Here is a 17,830-nt window from a genome sequence, read left to right as displayed (position 1 = left end):
GGAACAGTGCCCGTTCCCACCAGCTAGGCTAGAAAACGTCTTAATTCATGAAGCATGATTAGGTAGAGGACTCAAAAGGAGCCAGCCTCTACTGAGGTAGCCCAAAACTAAACCCTGATCAAGTCCTCCCTAACACATCCTAAAAGCAAGACCCAAAAGGATCAAGATGATTCCAAGTAATAACTGCATCCCAGAAAAAAAGTCAAGAGGGTTTGTAGAAATACAATACCCAGTATTTAGCAAGGGAAAATTCGCAATATTTGGAATTCAATAAAAAAATTACCAAGCATGATTCCATTCAAATAAAACTATGGCAATGAAAACTAGCCAATAGTGACTGAAAAAAAAAAAAAAAATCTGTCATTGCCTAAGGATGGTGAGAAGAAAAATGTCCATTGGTCTCTCTTGCATTTGGATGAATCTTTTCAGGCATCATTTTGTAATATCATAAACATGTCATTTTGAAAACATTTGGTATACTGATTTTACAGATCTTATAAATAAATGTTAACATATTTCATTATATAATATCAAAAAGTCACATATATAATATCACTACAAATAAATATCATCAGAAAAAAGTCTTTTAAGTATCAGAAAACTGTTAACCTCACAGTGGTATATACAATTTTTCAAATTCTGATTTTTCACTTGAAAGGTCAAATTTTATCAGGCTCACTTTATTTTCAAGAATCACCACAGTCTGTCAGTTATTTTTCGAAGTAAAAACAATGTTCTGTGAAAAACGTGACTAGTTCAGCTCACAATTCAAACTATTTTACAAGTGTTTTTCTTTAAGATAACCATTCTACTCCTGAATGTCAAAGTGTTTTACAAAAACTATTCTTAACCCAGAATTAAAATCTTAAAGGTGAAAAATTTAATAAAATTAGTAACTTTTACTACTTCATCAAGGACATTCTTAAGTGAAACTGGCTTTTCTTAATTATGCATTAATGACAGAGAAGAAAATTACTATTAACACAAGTTGGTGCCACTATCTTGATCGTGCTAAAGCATCAGTTTTACCAGTCTTCACTTTTGCACCATCAATGCAAACACTGAAGACAGTTTAAAAAAAAAAAGGTAAGTAACATCTTAACATCACTATGAAAGTACTTCTGACCCCACAGACTGCCTAAAAACAATCTCAGGAATCTCCAGAGTTCCCTGGCCTAATCCTTGAGAACTGATGCCCTAAAAACACTGAAAGAAATTTAGGAAGTGGAATTCACAAACATTAGAATGTACAAGACGGGAAAAAAAAAAAAACCTTTTCACAGCTCATCTCAGTCCAATTCTCTTATTTTATAAGTGAAGAAACGGGCACAAAGAGCACAGGTTTCCCATTTCTCACAGCAGTAGACATGCAACAGCACTTAAGACTTCTGAGTTTTTCTCTACTCTTGATTATATAGTCTTTCTCTTTTTCAAAAATGCATTAACAAATACCACATTTGCCTTCTTTAAACTGAACAATGTCATAAATACATACATTCTGTGGAGAAATGGAGTTTATCTTTCCTAATGGAGAGTTGAGTTTTGTGGTCTTTTCTGAAGCAACTTTTGCATCCAAATGATGTACCTCCTTCTCAAAACAATGACGTTTTCTGATCTGTAAATACAGAACCAAATTGAAGTTTATTGTAAACTAAAAGTTTGATGAGGCTAGTTGTTCTCAAAGATCAAAACAGCTATAGTGTGCGCTTTTAGCATTAAAAAAAAAAAAAAAGACTATTTCTAACTGCTGCTGCTGCTGCTAAGTCACTTCAGTCATGTCCAACTCTGTGCGACCCCATAGATGGCAGCCCACCAGGCTCCCCCATAACAATCAAATTTCTAACAAACAGGCACTTTATTACAAGACTTAAATAAAACAGAATACAGTAATATCTCTCAAATTCCAACCAAAATAGCTTTAATTAGTGATGTATCAAAACTCTGCATTGTAAAATGATCTTCCCACAAAATAGTCCCACCATATGGACACCAAGAATAGCATTATACCAAGTCCAACTACATATCCAATTGGAAAATTAAACATGAAAAGCTTATTCTAAATTAAAAAAAAAAAACACAGAATAAAAAATTTGAATGTAAATATTCATTATTTCCTACATGATAGAATAAATTATTTGATTACTATTATTATATTACTTGTTAGATAACTAACAATCCAAACTGTATTTGACTAATTTTTTTTTATAAATACCACTGTTTTCTTTCCAAACTACATGTGCTTTTTCTTACTTCCCAAAAACCTATGTACTCAAACTATGAAGTGGAAAAAAAGCATTTCTACTAATAATTCATTACTATCAAAAAAGAAATGAAAGCCAATGAAATCAGGGAATAAATGTACTTTGAACCCTACTTCACAACATCCAACTGTAAGTACACATTTTGCTGGTAAAATTTTTTTTTAAATACAATTTATTATTATTATTATTTTGCCACACCATACAGCATGTGGGAATCTTAGTTCCTCAACCAGGGATCAAACCCATGCCCCCTGTAATGGAAGCACAGAATCTTAACCACTGGACTGCCTGGGAAGTCCCACTGGTAAAAATTTTTAAAGATTCACACTTCATTTGTAATTAGGACTTTTCCAAATATAAAACTAGAAAATGGATTTATTCTATTTCTAAAAACAAGGTTTAATTATGGAAGTTAGGATTATACATGGAACAAACTATATAAAAATGCAAACATTTTTTGAGAATATTCAATTAAAAATACACAATCATCTACAATGACATGCTAATTAATTAATAATCTTTATTTGTAACTGAATCTATTAAAGTCCAGTCTCCCTACCTCAATGCTATGAACTCTATGAGAAAATATAAGAGTTCAACGCCATGAACTCTATTCACCTATTAAAAGTATATTTCATTTAAAACTTCTAGTAATTTTGGTCTTTAAAAATAAACATTTTATAATTATTCATAATAAAAACTCAATAAATAACAGTAATCCTTATCATTACATTAAAACTATCAATATTAAAAATATCTGACCTAAATACTTGTATCAGAGGTATTTTGGCCAAAAGAAAACACCATTGTTAGATTAAAAACAGAGCAGTTAAAAGTACAAAGTAACTCTATTACTATAACATGCCATAAGTAAATGTTTTACTATCAAATTTCTTAAATATAAATAAGCATCATTCAGTTTCACTTTAATGACATGCTACTATGAATAATCTACTATAACAAGCTCCTTTGTAATGAATAAATATATAAAATGAAATTACAGTAACTGATCGTTAAATTTATATCTGACACTATCCAACTAATCTCTTCACATGCCACTGAAAACGACTGATACTTGACTACCTTGTTCAGCCATAACTAATGGGATTATTTCACTGCCAAGACTGTTTACCTGCTGTGCAGTTTCCAAGGGTCGAATTCTTTTCTTCTCTACTTGAAAATCATCATTTTCGTCTCTGTACATAGATGCCTGCTTCTTAGCAGATAGCTTTGCAGCCAGTGTAGTTTTTTCAGGAGAGTCTTATATAAGAAGTCATAAAAAATTAGCATAAGTAGATTACATTTAGTCAATTTTTCCAGGAAAAAAAACTGGAGTTGGGATGTAAGATTTTAATCTGTAAAAATACTGAATCACTATGCTGTACATCTGAAACTAATATAATATTGTAAATAAAGTACACTTCAATTTTTAAAAAGATGTTGACATTTCTAATAACTTCAAAACATACTTTAAAATATGAAATGCTAAACATCTTTAAAATCAGTTATTTATCACTGAATTTACTTAACAAAGAGCAAACATTGTAAGAAATGTTCTCAAGAGGAAAAGTCCAGCCTTGATATTTAATAGGTTTATGCTTTTGTAGACCACTTCCAATAATGTGGCTTAAAAAATATAACTTTAAGAGTCTCTCAAAAACTTTTCATCTGTATAAAAATCTTTATTTACAGTGCCTTATTTAATGTTTCTTTTCTACTAAAATTCTCTATGATCTTCAGGCTAAAAACACAGTAGAATCAAGCTCCTAAAATCTGTTTTTTAATTCCACAATCCTGAAAGCTCAATCTCGTTTATCAGTGACCTCTTAATTACCAAATATGATCCCCATTTTATAAATGTGAGCACTAGGTTTTAAAAGAAGTCAAGTAACATGCTCATATCACGTGGCAAGTAAAAGGCAAGGCCTGCATGTGACTTGACTCCCGCTGTCTGACTCCAAAATCCATATGTATAACCTCTAGGCATACAGCCAAACATAACACTCTGTCTTCTTGGAACATAACAAACACATTTCCTTTCTCCTTAATTTCTGTAACACCGTTCTTAACTGTTCTATACAGTGGTTTCTCCCTTTCCCTAGAACGTGAGAGTTCTTAAAAATACCTTCCTTACTCTGTGCTCTTCTCTACACATTCCCTCCACTTCCAGAGTTTCAATTCATTTATTCAAGCATTTATTATATTGAGTCCATACAATTCCAGACACCATGGACAACAATGAAGAAAAAAGTTCCTGGCCTTATACAATTTACAGACTATTAAGGGGAGAAAGCCCTATGAGCAGCAGGTCCAATCCATTTTCAAAAAAAGAAGTTCGAGTTTGCACAAACATAGAAGTGAATCTGTGCCACGCAGCACTGGTTTTCAAGCTTTTTCTGAGGAGGACTATATTTTTTAAAGAAATATTGCTTAGGATTTCTAAGCTGATCCATTGTCCCCTTCTCCCTATATGCTATGTTTCTTCCTTAGGCTCTTGGGAACACAGTTTGAAACCCATTATATTCTAAAATCTTAACAGTTCTGCCTTTCATACCTAGGTCTTTAATCTACCTGGCATGAGTTTTTGTGTATAGAGTAAAGTAGGACTCCAATTTTAATTTTTTCCTACGGATATTTAATAGTCAAATGGCAACCCACTACAGTATTCTTGCCTGGAAAATCCCATGGACAGAGGAGCCTGGCAGGCTGCAGTCCATGGGGTTGCAGAGTCAGACATGATTGAGGCTTCACTACTTATGGGAAAACCCCTGTGCCCTCTGCTCTACAAAAGCACTTCTATTAAAAAAATCAAGTTTCAGCATACATGTAGAATGGAATTTGGGTTCTCCACTATTTTCCACTATGCTAATACCATGCTGTTTTAATTATTATAGCCATATACATATAACGAATCAGGATATCTCACAGATCACGTCCTCTCACCTCAACCTGCTTCCTGAAAACTGTCTTGGCTCTTCTTAGTCCTTTATATTCCCATACATATTTTAGAAAACACATGTAATTTTGAGCTCTACAATTTCCTGGCAAACTAGTAAAATAACCACAAACAAATCTAGATCAGTGATTCTTAACTGGGCTAGTTTTAACAATCCCACCCTAGACCCCAGGGACATTAGGCAACATCTGGAGATTTTTGATTGTCACAAGATGGGAGGAGGGTGAGTACTACTGGCATCTAGTGGGTTGAGGCCTGAGAGATGCTTCTAAACATTCCACAATGTGCAGGACAGAATTATCTACAACAAAGAATTATCCTATTCAAAATGGTAAAAGTGCCAATGCCAAGGAAGTGTTAGCCGCTCAGTCGTGTCCAATTCTTTGCAACCCCATGGACTGTAGCCCTCCAGGCGCCTCTGTCCATGGAATTTTCCAGGCAAGAAGACTAGAGTAGCTTGCTACTCCCTTCCCCAAATAAACCAAGGGGCAAATTCGTAGGACTCATTAAAGGGTATGGAATATCTACCAAAAACAATAATCCAGTTTTAGAAAAACTAAACTGCCATGTGTCAAATATGATTAACTCCAATTCATGAAAAAAAATTATATCATATGCATATACAAAAAGGCTTATCTTCCCAGTCTTTATAGTAGGGGAGTTTGCAAGAAGCTTACCAACGTTGTTAAATCTTTAAAATAAAAGGTTATAAAGAAATTAAGTATATTCAGAATATATTTAAAACAACAACAAATCCTGGAAATCAGTAAGAAACAACCCAACAGAAAAATGGGCAAACACTTGAAGGGGTAGTTCACTAAAGGGGATGGATATTCAAATGACCAATAAATACATTAAAAGACACTCAATCTCATTAGTTACCAGAGAAATATCAATTAAAACTCACAAGAACACCACAAAGGAACCAGAATGGCTAAAATTTAAAAAGACTCAAATATCCAGTGCTAACAAGAATGCTGAACAACATAACTTCCACATACTACTAGATGAAGGGCAAAGGGGTGCAAAATTGGTTCAGTCATTTGGAAAATGTTGGCATTATCTACTATAGCTCAACATAATCATATACACCACAAGTAGCAATTCTATTCCAAGCTATATATCTAATAGAAAATATTTACCTATCTGTACCAGAAAGAATAAGAATATTCATAAAAGATCAATAACCAAAATAAGAACCCATCCAAATGTCTAACAATTGTAGAATGAATTAATAAATTATGGCATATAATCTATTATATACCATAAAATAAAGCTATAAAAACCACTACTTTATGCAACAACCCAAATGAATCTCAGAAATATTTTAGGCAAAAGTTGACAGACACAAGAGTACAAATATAGTTCCATTTCTATGAAGAAGCAAAACTCATCAATGATGACATAGGGAAAATAGCAACTACCTATAATGAGAAAGAATACCAAGTGGAAAAGAACATGAGAAGTGCCACTGGGGCGTTGGCTATGTCCTATTTTTCATCTAGGTGGTAGTTACATGAGTGTAATTACTCTGGGAAAATTCATCAAGCTATACACTTAGAATTCTGTGTGCTTTTCTATATTTAAGTTACATATTTCTAAAGAATTTACTTAAAAATATAAAGACAGTATCAGAATATAACCCAGGTTTACCCCATCTGATCCTTGAAAAGATTATTCTAAATAACTCTAACTCACAACTATATTAAAATTCAAGTTACATACATATTGAAAATTGATTTTTTACGAAGTTAAAAAAGCAATGCAGCAGATAAAGAACAGCCTTTTTGATAAATGGTGCTGAACAATTAGATACTCATATGCCAAATAAAAGAACTTGAATCCACACTCACACCATATACAAAAATTAACCCTTAGACCTAAAAGTAAAACCTAAATTTGATTAAAAAAATAAACTTGTACTCAAAAATGTATCAGATCAGATCAGTCGCTCAGTTGTGTCCGACTCTTTGCGACCCCATGAATCACAGCACGCCAGGTCTCTTAAAACTTAACGATAAGGAGAAAACAATAAACAAGCAAAAGATTTCAACAGTTCATCAAAGAAGATATACAAATGGCTAATAAGCACATGAAAAGATGCTCAACATCACAAGTCATTAGGGAAATGTGAAATAAAACCACAATAAGATACCACTAGAAGCTTATAAGAGTGATGCTGGGAAAGACTGAAGGCAAAAGGAGAAGGGGCAGCAGAGGATGAGATGGCTAGATGGCATCACCAACTCAACAGACACGAATTTGAGCAAACTTCAGGAGATAGCAGAGGGCACAGGAGCCTGGTGTGCTGCAGTCCATGGTGTCACAAAGAGGTGGACGTGACCGTGACTGAACAGCAACAATAAGCTTATTAGAATGGCTAAAAAGATTACCACACCACTGTCGGCAAGGACGTAGAAAAACGAGAATCCTCATACACTGATGGCAGGAATGTAAAATGGCATAACTACTCTGGGAAACAGTTTTGAAGTTTCTTAAAAAGTTAAAAATAAGTGATCCAGTCACTACATTCCTAGATAACTACCCAGGAAAGTAAAAACACATGTCCATAACAATGACTTATAAACAAACGTTCCTAACAGCTTTATTTGTAATAACAGCCCCGAAACTAGTAACAACTCAAATATTCAACAACAAGTGACTGGATAAACAGTTTGCAGGGCTTCCCTCGTGGCTCAGACGGTAAAAGAATCCACCTGCAATGTGGGAGACCTGAGTTTGGGGAGGATAAATTAGCGGTGGGAAGGAGGAATAACACAAGAGCATGAGTAAACTTTTGAAGGTGACAGATAATATTCACTATTTTAATGCTGGCGAAAGTTTCAGGGAAATACTCTTATGTTAAACCTCATCCAAATGTACCATTTAAATATACAGAGTTTGTTATGTCATGTATATTTCAATAAAGCTATCTTTTAAAAAAAAAATTCAGGTTGTACATAAAACAAGCCAGAGTTCTTATAATTAGCTCAAAATCAATTCCATTCATTCATACAAAAGGTATTTATCTAACTACTACCTATATGCTAGGCACTCTGCTAGCTATGCAATGATAAGCAAACTGACATAGTTCCTGATCTAATGGACTATACAGTCTGCTAGGGGACGCAGAGATTAATAAAAGATGCACACCAGCACATGGATAATATAAGCTGTAACAAGTGCTATGAAGGAGAGGTACACAGTGAAATGACAGAACATAACAGGGAAACCAAATCTAATCCGATGGAAAGAGCAGTATGGCTGCCTTAAAGAGGCTATTTAAGCTGAGAGCTAAAGGAAGAGCAAGTAAACAAGATGGAACCTGATTCAGAAGAGACGTTAACACATGCAAAGGAGAAAGCATGACCCTTTGAAGGAATGGAAGGAAAGCCAAGAGAGTTAACAGTCAAAACCCTGTAGACAACACAAGTGGTCACCTCTCCAGTATCTAGTCCACTTCCTCGTCCTCATTCCCAACAGAAACACACTTCAGTTGAAGCAGCTAACATCCTCTACAGTCAAGTACTTTAGTGGAAGATGAATCCATCCTTGATTTTAGAAAGTGGATAATGTTTAGACATAAGTCAATCATGGCAACCTCTTTTCTCCCAGCCATGGACTGTCATTAGTTAAGGAATGGCATGAGTGAAAGCAGGAAAGGAGTTATTACATGCTCTAAACAAGAGATGACAGTCTGGACTAAGAGATATCAATGGAGACAGAAATCTATATGGGAGAATAAGGAAAAGCAAAGTGTATAGGATGTGCCCTAGGTTTCTGACTTCAGCAGATAATGATCCATCTTTTCCATACAGTCAAAGCACAAAAAATATCTTTAAATTAATAACCTTATGTTATTGATAATATATTTCTCTTAACTAAATCTAGTAAGAACTCCCTAGGTAGCTCAAATGGTAAAGGATCTGCCTGCAATGCAGGAGACCTGGGTTTGATCCCTGGGTCAGAAAGATCTCCTAGAGAACGGCATGGCAACCCACTCCGGTATTCTTCCCTGGAGAATTCCATGGACAGAGGAGCCTGGTGGGTTACAGTCCATGGGATCATAAAGAGTAGGACACGACAGAGTGACTAACACACACACATTTAAGGATCATACTTGAAACATAGCTGATTCTCAGATAGGATACTGGTCTCAGAAGTTCAGGCAAACTTACCAAGAATAAGTGAGGCTAATTAGATTTTGTCTTATGCTTACAGATCAATATGTTTTATAAAATTCTATCATATAACTAATAACACTGCCTACAAATAACATCAGTTTCTGAGTATCATTAATTTTGCCTTGCCCTCTTTAAAAATGGTTTATGTTAGCAACATGTTTGAATCAATTAAAAGTTAGGCCAGGAAAACAGTTCAAGGATTTCTGACCATTCCATGTATTATTTAAAATAATTCCAGAGAAATCAGGTGGAAATACATAACCAATTATGCTAACCAAATTTATCTACATTAGGTATCATAACAGCAATAATTAACACTCCTATCACAGATACCAACAGACCCAGGCAAAATATAAACTACCTTGAGAACCTGACAAAGTGCCATTTCTTTCAGAAGGTGGTGTACTTGGACTGCTGAAATGATGCGAAGTTCGCTGGTGCACATCACTGTTTGCAGAGTTCTTTGAATGGCATGTACAACAACATGACAATGGTACTTCAGTTTTCTTACTTAAGCTTTCATCCACTGGCTTCCCTAAAAACGAAAGAATCTCCAATTAAAAAAACATTCATCTTTCTTCACAGCTAGCATACACAACCACCCTTTTTTTGCCCAAGATTAGCAGATTTCCCAGGATTCAGAATTTCAGGGCTAAAATCAGAAAGTGAAAGTGAAGTTGCTCAGTCATGTCTGACTCTTGGCGACCCCATGGACTGTAGCCCGCCAGGCTCCTCTGTCCATGGGATTCTCTTAAGCAAGAGTACTGGAGTGGGTTGCCATTTCCTTCTCCAAAATCAGAAAACTACCTGGCAAATCTGGACAAGCTGATCACTCAATCTGCAACATCGAATGAGGACAGGAGAGAAACACGTATGCCAGAAATATACAGAGAGAAGCTAATAAAAAATTTAGCTTAATCATTTAACAAATGATTTAGAAAAATCTAGTAATAGTCAAAGATTAATAATGTAACAGAGGCACAACCACTACTGAAATATATTAAAACACTAAGTATACCTAAAGCATATTCTTAATTACTTACATTCTTAATTACTGCTATTTTCCTAACTGAAGAACTTGAAAGTTCAATATGGTAAATAATAATGTAAACAAAAAAGGGTTAAATCATTCCCACATTATACTTCTAATTCAAAAAACATGTTTCATAATATCATTTTTGATATCTGTATCAAAAGTTTAAAGTCAATATTCAAATTAAACAGGTAATTCTTACTACTTAAATACAAAGTTGCAATAGTTTTGCATGTGTGTCTACAGTGTATAAGAATATAATTCAGATATTAAAAAATCTGAATAATGTATTTTATTTTCTATATACAGTACTGATATTAGTTTCCCATCTGCACTACATAAATACATTTTCCAGAGTCTCCCATTAAAATTTCATTAACATTTTCACCAAAGACAAACATCAGTAAGAAACAAAGTGGACAACCAAAAGCTTATAAAATATTTACTTTTAATCTTTAATAGTCTTACCAGTAGCAAAAATATTTTTTTAAAAAACATGTATGTGTATATACATGTATATGTATGTGTGTGTATACACACACATATATAAACATACATACACATACATATCCACAGTTAATTTAAAATTCTCCTAATACTTTAGGTCAAAGCCATCTAATTATGTACCTAAAATGTATCCAATATTGTCTTTCAGATTTATCATATAAAATAGTTTTTCACAAAAGTTAAGTGCTACTTTTTGTTAGTAAATGTGACATGTGTAAGCAAATAAAGCAATGGGAAATAATACAAATCCATAAAAACAATATTACAATAAACTTCTGCTTACTACAGAATTCTCTGGCATCCAAACAAGTAGAAAGATCAACTAGAATTTTTCATGTATTCCATTTTCTAGTGTTATTAGATAAGCAACAATATTAAAGGATTTATTTTTAAAAAGCAATTATTTGTATATGCTATATAATCATGTCAGCCCTATCTCTTGAATCTTTTACATACAAATTATCCTCTAATTATTTTCATAATCATTCTTTAAGTATTCCAAGGTTCTTATGTACAGTATACTCCAAATCATCAAATAAAGGAATAACTTACATTTAAAATTATTTTAGGATTAAATGAACACATTGTGCTAAACTCAAACTCTTAGAAGACCCAGAACTGATTATAAAGAAATATCTTAAAAGAGAATATTTAAATTAGCTAGGACATGGTTGAATTATCCTGGGTAAAAAGTACTTCATCGGATTTTTTTCAGGACCCAATAAGCAACTTGAAAATATCAACCAACTACTTACCACTAAGAGACTGTTGCCATGCTAAAGCAGAACAAAGTAAGGCTAAGCTTTTCCCACTCCCTGTGGGGCTCTCCAATAAACAGTGCTGCTTACTATTTAATCCTCTGACAATCTATGAACACAAAAACAATTTTTTAAATCAATAAACAACATACTTCATTAAAGTCTCTCTCCTTTACAACCACAAGAAGTCTAAGTTGCATGCAGTTCAGGGAACATGGCAACAGCAGCAAGGAGAACTAGAATTTAGTTAAATCTGGAATTTATTCCTTTATTTGTTGTTGTTTAGTCACTAAGTCATGTCTGACTCTTTTGCGACACTATGGACTGCAGCCCACCAGGCTCCTCTATCCATGGGATTTCCCAGGCAAGAATACTGGAGTGAGTTGCCATTTCCTTCTCCAGGGGATCTCCCTAAACCATGCTTCAAACCCATGTTTCCTGCACTGGCAGGTGGGTTCTTTACCACGGAGCTACCAGGGAAGTCCCCGATTCCTTCATATCTCTCCCTAAAATTATGTTAGACTTAAAGTATATCAAGCAGAAAAGAAACAAAAGCAATTGGTGCCTTACTTATGCAAACACCATCATTTCTATAAAACTAGAATACACTAACATCTTTGATGAAAACTTAATAGAGGACACTGCTGAGAATGTTACAACCACTTTGTACAGAAATTAAAAATTTCTAGTAAAGTTGAAGATACCTAATTCCAGCAATCCAGTCCTAAGTAAATACCTAAAACCTTTCCCAAATGAATATAAGGCAACACGTTTAAGTTCATGGCAGCACTGTTTGTAACTGCAAAATAACGTAAACAATATAAATGTCTATCAAGAGGAAAATGGGCAAATAAAGTTCTAGTATATTAAAACAATGGAATAGTATAAGGAATGAAAATGAGTTATCAATCAATAGGACTCCATCTTAAAAATGATGTTAGACAAGGGAACAAGGTCATGAGGAAAGGAGGGCCTGGTGTGCTGCCGCCATTTCTTCTGCCTTCAGACTCTGCGTCGGCCACAGAACTTCCAACGGTGCTATGATGCGACAGAGCATCTGAAGGTTCACAACCTCTGTGGTTCACAGGAGCCACTGTGACAAGGGTCCGGGGAGGAATCTACCATTTTCAGTGGAAAACAAGTGGCAATTACTAGTTATGAAGACTTTGTACTTTGGATCTCAGTTTGTTTCTCCTTTCTTTATAGTAAGACACCAACTGCTTAAAAAATAATCCATGAAACAAATATGAAAAGGAGCATTTTAAAAAAACACCAGTTCTTGAACTCAACATACTAGATATGTCTATAAATAAACTTATAGCAGAAATTCTTAAAAAGCAATAATAATATTAATGTTAAGAAAAAAACCCACAAAACCAAGTTCTCCAGAAAGCTGAGTACAATATCATATCATTGTGCAAAGCTTAAAAATATGTAAAGTATACTCAATATTGTTTATGCATACATGTATATGCAATGTAAGTATAAAAACACGGCTAGAAGAGAAAAAGAACAAATTCGGGATATTAGTTATCTTCTTACTTGTGAAAAGTGAAAAGTGAAAGTGAAGCCGCTCAGTCGTGTCTGACTCTTTACGACTCCATGGACAGTAGCCTACCAGGCTCTGTGGTCCATGGGATTCTCCAGGCAAGAATACTGGAGTGGGCTGCCATTTCCTTCTCCAGGGGATCTTCCCAAACCAAGGATCGAACCCAGGTCTCCTGCATTGCAGACAGATGCTTTACCATCTGAGCCACTAGGTGAAGTGAAATCGCTCAGTCGTGTCCAACTCTTTGTGACCCCATGGACTATAACCTATCAGACTCCTCCATCCATGGGATTTTCCAGGGAAGAATACTGGAGTGAGGTGCTACTAGGTAAACAAGGTAAAATATGGCAAAACATTAAGATTCAACAAAGCTGGTATGTTGGTTTTACTCATTTGTATATTAAATTCTTATATGATTGAAATATCTCAAAAAATTATGGTGAAAAATATAGTATTCTATATAAAAGATGGTAAATACTTTGTATTTCAAAGTAATTCAGTAAATAGAAGTTTCAGATGAGCTGAAAACATTTTTTAGAATGCTCTCCTTTGCCTTCTAATTTTATATATATAGTCTAGCAGCAACCAGTATTATTTTTCCAAAAGTCAGAGGTTCTTTAATGAACCCAGCAAATCCATCTACTATCTGCAGAAAATATGAAGTAATAGACTCAATGTATGTTATGAATTATAAGCACCTGTATCTTAAGACTTAATTGCTGAAAAACACTTACAGAATTCATCATAGCAAGCTGTGATGGATAAGCTTTACAAGGAAAGTTAATCTTCACCCCACCAATTGTATATTCAGCTGAAGACATCATGCTTTGTTTACTTCAGATTCCTAACTGCAACAGAAATGAAAGTCAATACTGAAATAAGGCTATTCAAAGAAAAACAGATACCTAATACTAGGACAGAAGCCTAGAAATAAAAATTGGAATTAATAAATGTATAAACAAAACGAAAGTAAAAAAATTTCCTACCCTGACAAATCACAGTGGTTAAGAACATGTCTTGGAATCTAACAAATCTGGATTTGCATCCCAATTCTGCCAAAACTGTGGACCAAGAGTTAGGAAGTATAGCTTATAGATCAGGTTCTGACAACTCAGATATTTTAACCTGATCATGTCTCTTCGCTTTTCCAGACTAAGATTCTTATGTGTGTTTGTGTTCTGTGCTCGGTTGTGTCCAAATCTTTGTAACCCTATGGACTGCAGCCTGCCAGGCTCCTCTGTCCACGGGATTTTCCAAGCAAGAATACTGGAGTGAGTTGCCATTTCCTCCTCCAAGGAATCTTCCCCAACCAGGGTTGAACCTGGGTCTCTGGTGTCTCCTGCATTGGTAGGCAGGTTCTTTACCACTGAGCTACCTGGAAAGCCCCTCTTACATGTAATAATCCCTAATTTTAAAATTGTTGTAAGGAAGAAAGTACCTTGGGCACATAATAGGCACTCAATAGTTCTTACTTTAAAGGTCAGTAGGGTATCATGGAAAGATGGGTTTTGAAGAAGGGAAAGCCTAAATTGGAATTCCACAGTGAATCACTTAACCTCACAGAGCCTATTTCTTCATCTGCGAAATGGAGATATCTGCCTGACAGGGTTTTTATGAATATCCGCCAGGCACTGAGTTAAGAATTAAATAAGGTAATGTACAGAATGTGCCTAAACTGCAGTATCTGATACACAGGAAGTGATCTTGTTTAATCCCCACTTCTTATAAACCATATTCTCTTAACCTAGGAGCCAAAGCTGTAATTCAAAGACTGTGATCTCTTGATATTGCATGCAACAGTTTCTGTGCATGACTGCATTTTTTTTTTAAAGAGAAAGTCCATAAATTTCTCATTCCCAGAATATCCTAAGGAAATAATGGAAAACTGAGGAGAAAATGATATACACTGTTATCAACTGAGAAATTATTTGCAGTAGTGAAAAAAAGGTCATTTCGATCTGAGGACAGAGAAATGGTTAAATACCAATTCAACAGATTAGGAAGCCAATAACAACCTTTACGGTAGCTTATGTGTCCCCAGAAAGTTCAGAACCACTATTCTAAGGTATTTTTCAGTTCTAACATTTGGTGTTTCTGTGAAGCTCTGGCAATGAAATCTGGTGGAATCTCATCCCTTAATCTAGGTCTTCCCAGGCGGTGCTAAGGGTAAAGAACAGCCTGCCAATGCAGGAGACATAAGAGACTCAGTTCCATCCCTGGGCTTGGGAAGATCCCCTGGAGGAGCGCGTGGCAACCCATTCCAATATCTGACCTGCAGAATCCCCGTGGACAGAGGAGCCCGGTGGGCTGCTGTCCGTGGAGTCGCAAACAGTCGGACACGACTGAAGCGACTAAGCAGGCACGCATCCCTTAAACTAAACCAACAACTCAAGACTGGCCCAGTTTCTCACATAGAACCTAAAAAACCAACCTCCCCGCCAGCCACTGTTGTGGCAACAGGTATCTCAAAATAAGGATGCTTCGCCCACACTGAACAAAGAGGAAACGAACCGACCTGGCTCCAGCCGTCGTCCCCTCCCGCCCGGAGGGAACGCGGGGTCCAGGGCTAAAAACAGACCTCTGCTCTAAGCGCAGGTTCCCCACTCCCCAGGTTTTCTTCCTCATATTCCTTCCTCCCTCAGCAACCTGGGACCCCCGAGACCCTGCTGATCCAGTCAACACCGAAGGGCCGGCAAAACGGGTGGACGATAGCAGAGGGGACCCTCCTCCTGGCCGACGTCGCGCCCTTCCCCCGAGACAGACTTGCCCGCCCTAAGGAAAACCCAAACAACGCAGAATGGGCTCCGATTTCACCGGAGAAAAGGAAGCCGAAACCGACGAGCAAACACAACGGAGCCCTGGCAGAGAAGAAAGGTTCTAGGCTCTCTTCCTCCCGGAGCTGCGACTCCCGGGCCGGTAGAGCGCTCGCAACCGCTTCACCTTTTCTCCACTCCAGCTCTCAGAAGCCCTCTCCACAACACCCGGACGAATTCCCGCCTCCCGCCCCTCAACTCCCCAGCACCCAATCGCCGGGCGAGCTCAGACAACCAATCACTCGCCAAGACCGAAACCAAGCAACCAATCGTGGATCGAGGTCAGGGGGCGCGCACTCTGGCACCCAATGAAAGCCTCCGCAGTAAGAACGGACCCAAGGTCCTCGGCGGCACCGGAAGGGAAACGCCAGAAGCGTGAAGCACTACGGGGAATCCCAAGGAGTTAGGGGAAAGTACTCCGTCTGCTCCGTTGTACTTTTTTGAAACCGGCGACTTAACCTGTGCTTCAGTTGGAAACTCCACGTCTCGTATTTAAAGTCCGTAGACCAAAGGAGAGGAAACACTGTTAAGCCCTTGCTCTTTAAGCGTTCATCCGGGCCCTCCCAGTTCAAATTTCCGAACTTTCCGGAAGCCAGAGTAAATACCCAGGCGGGAATTGGCAGACGGCTGAGCCAAATTAGGCGAGAAGGTTGGATGACAGCTGGCTACAAAACCTCCTGATAATCAAGGCTTTCCCGGGTCCACATTCAACCAGAGATACGCTCTCGAGGTCTCCAGTACCTCCTTTAAGGCTTAATCAGCCTCCTATCCCTCCTAAGACCAATTAGTTGCTAAGAAAGCATACTTCTCAAAGGTAGCGAGAGTTAAACACCATCTCGCCAAATTTTTTAACTCTAGCATAAACTTGGCTTAAAATACTAGTGTTTCAAAAAGCAAAACCAGAGACAGTTTTTCACATCCCATGGAACCAGTTTGGGAGAGAGGTTTGCTGCAGGCAAGCATGTATGCATGCATGCTAAGACGCTTCAGTTGTGCCGACTCTTTGCAACCCCAAGGACTGTAGCCCGCCAGGCTCCTCTGTCCATGGGACTCCCCAGGCAAGAGTATTTGGCAGGCGGGAGCAGTGAAAGGCGAGTTGATTCGTTTGCCTCCCTTTGTTTTACTACATCTTCCCAAAATGACAAAACTTAGTCAATAAGACTAAATTCTACCCTTTGCAAATTCAGGCTCAGAACTTTATCCTAAAAAAGTTATCTAGGACTTCCGTGGTGGTCCAGTGGTTAAGAATCTGCCTGTTAGAGAAATTTTAAAAAACTTTTGACAAAGCAGTGCCAATGCAGGAGAGATGGATTGGATCCCTGGTCGGGGGAACTCTGATCCCACATACACGGGAGGAACTAACTAAGCGGGCAAGCCACAGTAACTGAGCCCTGGCTTCAACTAAGACCTGAGATAGACAAAAATAAAAAAAATTTTTTTTAAGTAATCTAAAAGAAAAGTAATAACACCTCAATTGATAATAGTGCCTATTCTAATACTGAAAAATAACCATATTCTAATACTTAAAAAAAAAAAAATCGGAGAAGGCAATGGCACTCCACTCCAGTACTCTTGCCTGGAAAATCCCCTGGATGGAGCCTGGTAGGCTGCAGTCCATGGGGTCGCTAAGAGTCAGACATGACTGAGCGACTTCACTTTCACTTTTCACTTTGATGCATTGGAGAAGGAAATGGCAACCCACTCCAGTGTTCTTGCCTGGAGAATCCCAGGGACAGGGGAGCCTGGTGGGCTGCCCTCTATGGGGTCAC

At 36.9% G+C, this 17,830-nt stretch overlaps 1 protein-coding gene and 1 pseudogene across 3 annotated transcripts in view; one reads left to right on the top strand and one right to left on the bottom strand.

The window, feature by feature from the left end:
* BRIP1 (BRCA1 interacting helicase 1) overlaps window positions 1-17,448 on the bottom strand; it is a 182,294-nt gene extending 164,846 nt beyond the window's left edge. Inside the window, exons 1-6 of one of the 3 annotated variants that reach the window (XM_061390217.1) lie at window positions 16,063-17,448; window positions 13,983-14,096; window positions 11,697-11,808; window positions 9,763-9,936; window positions 3,394-3,521; window positions 1,496-1,615 (exon numbers count right to left, since the gene is read on the bottom strand). In XM_061390217.1, coding sequence (XP_061246201.1) covers window positions 1,496-1,615; window positions 3,394-3,521; window positions 9,763-9,936; window positions 11,697-11,808; window positions 13,983-14,072 — 624 coding nt within the window. In that variant the 5' untranslated portion in view covers window positions 14,073-14,096; window positions 16,063-17,448. The remainder of the gene's footprint in view (window positions 1-1,495; window positions 1,616-3,393; window positions 3,522-9,762; window positions 9,937-11,696; window positions 11,809-13,982; window positions 14,097-16,062) is intronic. The other 2 variants (XM_061390216.1, XM_061390218.1) reach the window with 2 other exon arrangements.
* On the top strand, window positions 12,556-12,931 carry LOC133231721 (cytochrome c oxidase subunit 7C, mitochondrial-like; annotated as a pseudogene).
* Window positions 17,449-17,830: the final 382 nt, after the last annotated feature.

This window comes from Bos javanicus, chromosome 19 (genome assembly GCF_032452875.1).
Source record: "Bos javanicus breed banteng chromosome 19, ARS-OSU_banteng_1.0, whole genome shotgun sequence".
Lineage (NCBI taxonomy): Eukaryota > Metazoa > Chordata > Mammalia > Artiodactyla > Bovidae > Bos > Bos javanicus.
Note: the sequence above shows the minus strand (reverse complement) of the source record. Positions and strands in the feature narration are given on the sequence as shown.